Here is a 4,233-nt window from a genome sequence, read left to right on the forward strand (position 1 = left end):
CCCGTCAATCCCTCCCTCCCCTTCACACAGGATGTCCATATTAGGACATCTGCGTCAGCAGGTTTCCACGGCCGTTCCCTGCGGTCGTGGGGGGAGCCATCCCCGAAGTCCCTCATCTCTGGGGCTCCAAGCGACCCCAAGACCCAGATTGCGAAAAGCTCGCACGATAAAGAAACACGACAAGACGGGAGGCAGGGGGCTGCGAGGGCGGCGGAGACGGCAAGGAGACCGCAGATGTGGCCAGGCCCGCGCGACACCCCCCGGGAGCCACAATGGTTGCGCCCCGTGACGTGTCGGGCTCATTCACAAAAGGGTTATAAAAGCGGTGGCTGCGGCGCTTACTACTTCCAACCGCATCGGCAGCGAGCAGCTAAGAATCAGAGACTGAGCCGGCGGCGGCCCAGCGAGCGAGCAGCAACAGCGCTCCTACCTAGCTCTGTCCCGCAGCTCCTACCTGCCTCCTCCCCTCAGCCCCTCGCCCGGCTTTGACTACCCGCAATCATGATGTTCTCTGGCTTCAACGCGGACTACGAGGCGTCATCCTCCCGCTGCAGCAGCGCCTCCCCGGCCGGGGACAGTCTCTCCTACTACCACTCACCGGCCGACTCCTTCTCCAGTATGGGCTCTCCCGTCAATGCGCAGGTGAGGCTGGCTTCGCGCCGCCGCGGGGCCCGGGGCTCGGGCCTCGGGGCTCGGGGCTCGGGGTCACCGGGGAGGAGAAACCGGGGCGGGACGCTCAGGAAGACGAGTCGAGGAGCCCTTTCGCCGGGGGGGAGGGAGGCTTGCCCCGGCCGGAGCAGCCCTACCTCGGGAGCCCCGAACTTGTTCGGAGCGCACGCAAGCTTGTCATAATAAGAATTGGTTCTCCTTTCCCGCGGCAGGCTCTTTCTGAGCTGCCCCCGGCCCGCCCTCCCTGACTGCTCTCTGACATTAGCTGGGACAAAAGTGTCCCAAGCAAAGACTCGCCAACTAGAGCCCGGCACCTCCGGGGAGGAGGCAAAAAGCGGCAATCCCCCCTCCCCTCGCAGCCTGGAGCAAGGAGGAGGGGTGGGGTGAAGCAGGCGGGTGTGTAAGGCAGTTTCATTGATAAAAAGCGAGTTCATTCAGGAGACTCCGGAGCGGCGCCTGCGTCAGCGCAGACGTCAGAGATATTTATAACAAACCCCCTTTCAAGCGAGTGATGCTGAAGGGATAACGGGAACGCAGCAGCAGGATGGAGGAAAAAGGCACTGCGCTGCGGAATTCTTGGGAAGAAAGGGGGAAACCTTTCATCCAGGACGAGGGGCATGTAAAAAGACCTGAGCAGTCCATGGCGGAACGGTTTCTCCTCTCTCTCTCCCTGCTGCATGCGGCACTGGGAACTCTGCTCACCCCACCTGCGTCCAGAATCTGCTCACTCACGTCAGCTTTCTCCTTCTGTTTCATTCTAGGACTTCTGCACCGATCTGGCCGTCTCCAGTGCCAACTTCATCCCGACAGTGACTGCCATCTCGACCAGCCCGGACCTGCAGTGGCTAGTGCAGCCCACCCTGGTCTCCTCCGTGGCCCCATCCCAGACCAGAGCCCCCCACCCCTATGGAGTCCCCACCCCCTCGGCTGGGGCTTACTCCAGGGCTGGAGTCATGAAGACCATGACCGGAGGCAGAGCTCAGAGCATTGGCAGGAGGGGCAAGGTGGAACAGGTGAGTTCTCAGCACCTTCTCTGGGGTGGGGGTAGGGTGGCTTAAGCACTGGTGGAGGTGGGGAGCACAGCGGACAGGGTGAAGCCATTGATGGAAATGACTAGACATCCCGAATGGCGAGCCAAGCCCTTTCCATCCCAAGTTAGGCTCTGATAGTCCCATTCTAAGAAATACCCTAATGTGTAGTTTCTTCCCTAATAGGTTCCTATCTCATGTTTTCAGTCTGGGCTCTTCTTTGGCTCTTGCTGAGGTTCTTATTTTTAAATGCAAGTCACACCCAGCTTGCAACTGCAGGTTAGAAATGGCTTCACAGAAGAGGTGTTAGGAGCTGGGAAGCTGCAGGAGCCAGTGTCACTGGGGTGGGTGAATGGAACTGATGGCAGACACTGTTACTGAATGCTGCTCCCCCCCCCCCCAACCCAGTTGTCCCCAGAAGAAGAGGAGAAAAGGAGAATCCGAAGGGAAAGGAATAAGATGGCTGCAGCCAAATGCCGGAACCGAAGGAGGGAGCTGACTGACACACTCCAAGCGGTAGGTAGAAGATCCCATGGGTCATTTCTTTTTAAAACTTAAGGGGAAAGTTGGAGATTGGACGTAAGGGAGCAGCGTCCTTGAGTAAGACCGTGTCTTATGTTTTGCTTTGTCCTCTCTATCCAGGAAACAGACCAACTAGAAGATGAGAAGTCTGCTTTGCAGACTGAGATTGCCAACCTGCTAAAGGAGAAGGAAAAACTAGAGTTCATCCTGGCAGCTCACCGACCTGCCTGCAAGATCCCTGATGATATGGGCTTCCCAGAAGAAATGTCTGTGGCTTCCCTTGATCTGAGCGGGGGCCTGCCTGAAGCTGCCACCCCGGAATCCGAGGAGGCCTTCACCCTGCCCCTCCTTAATGACCCTGAGCCCAAGCCCTCAGTGGAGCCCGTCCAGAGCATCAGCGGCGTGGAGCTGAAGGCTGAGCCCTTTGATGACTTCCTGTTCCCAGCATCGTCCAGGCCCAGCGGCTCTGAGACCGCCCGCTCTGTGCCAGACATGGACCTGTCTGGTTCCTTCTATGCAGCAGACTGGGAGCCCCTGCACGGTGGCTCCCTGGGGATGGGGCCCATGGCCACAGAGCTGGAACCCCTGTGCACCCCGGTGGTCACCTGTACGCCCAGCTGCACTACTTACACATCTTCCTTCGTCTTCACCTACCCTGAGGCTGACTCCTTCCCCAGCTGTGCGGCTGCCCACCGCAAGGGCAGCAGCAGCAACGAGCCCTCCTCTGACTCGCTCAGCTCACCCACGCTGCTGGCCCTGTGAGCAGGCAGAGAGGGGAGGCAGCAGGCACGCACGTGCCACTGCCCGAGTCGGTGCATTACAGAGAGGAGGAACACGTCTTCCCTCGAGGGTTCCCATAGACCTAGGGAGGACCTTATCTGTGCGTGAAACACACCAGGCTGTGGACCTCAAGGACTTGACAGCATCCATGTGTGGACCCAAGTCCTTACCTCTTCCGGAGATGTAGCAAAACGCATGGAGTGTGTATTGTTCCCAGTGACACATCTGAGAGCTGGTAGTTAGTAGCATGTTGAGCCAGGCCTGGGTCTGTGTCTCTTTTCTCTTTCTCTTTAATCTTCTCATAGCATTAACTAATCTATCGGGTTCGTTATTGGAATTAACCTGGTGCTGGATATTTTCAAATTGTATCTAGTGCAGCTGATTTTAACAATAACTACTGTGTTCCTGGCAATTGTGTGTTCTGATTAGCAATGACCAATATTAAACTAAGAAAAGATATGACTTTATTTTCTGGTAGATAGAAATAAATAGCTATATCCATGTACTGTAGTTTTTCTTCAACATCAATGTTCATTGTAACGTTACTGATCATGCATTGTTGAGGTGGTCTGAATGTTCTGACATTAACAGTTTTCCATGAAAACGTTTTATTGTGTTTTTAATTTATTTATTAAGATGGATTCTCAGATATTTATATTTTTATTTTATTTTTTTCTACCTTGAGGTCTTTTGACATGTGGAAAGTGAATCTGAATGAAAAATTTAAGCATTGTTTGCTTATTGTTCAAAGACATTGTCAATAAAAGCATTTAAGTTGAATGCGACCAACCTCGTGCTCTTTTCATTCTGGAAGTTTTGTAAGATTCCAGAAGGTATCATCGGAGACCAGTTTGTCAAGAAGGGTAGCTCCTGGAGGGGACACACTGCTCTGTTTGATCCCTTATCAAAAAGAGAGAAACTCTGGAGCTGAGGTTGGAAAATTGTACAGACGCGTGTCTTCACCTTGCAGTGCTGAGTCTCCCCTTAGAGATTCTAGGAATGGGAAACTGCTTTGCAACAGCTTTTGTGAGAACATGTCTTCCTTCTTCTGTTTTAAAAGTCGAAGAAGGGCATATTTAAGTCTACTTGTGCTAATACTAAACTTAAATGTCTTGGTCTTCTAGGAATCCTTTTAGCAAACAATTAAGCTTTGCACGAACCACTTTAACTTTTTGCCACAAAATCATGTGACGGTTACTCCCTCCTTAAAGGAGAGCAAATTGAACGGTTAGAA

The 4,233-nt window shown here is 53.6% G+C and overlaps 1 protein-coding gene across 1 annotated transcript; it reads left to right on the plus strand.

The window, feature by feature from the left end:
- The first annotated feature begins 339 nt into the window (after window positions 1–339).
- Window positions 340–3,784, plus strand: FOS (Fos proto-oncogene, AP-1 transcription factor subunit). Its single transcript, XM_036844513.1, has 4 exons — window positions 340–642; window positions 1,431–1,682; window positions 2,106–2,213; window positions 2,340–3,784. Exons 1-4 carry the CDS (start codon window positions 502–504, stop codon window positions 2,979–2,981), a joined length of 1,143 nt encoding a protein of 380 aa, XP_036700408.1. The 5' UTR covers window positions 340–501; the 3' UTR covers window positions 2,982–3,784.
- Window positions 3,785–4,233: the final 449 nt, after the last annotated feature.

Source organism: Balaenoptera musculus, chromosome 2 (genome assembly GCF_009873245.2).
Source record: "Balaenoptera musculus isolate JJ_BM4_2016_0621 chromosome 2, mBalMus1.pri.v3, whole genome shotgun sequence".
In the NCBI taxonomy this organism is placed as follows: domain Eukaryota; kingdom Metazoa; phylum Chordata; class Mammalia; order Artiodactyla; family Balaenopteridae; genus Balaenoptera; species Balaenoptera musculus.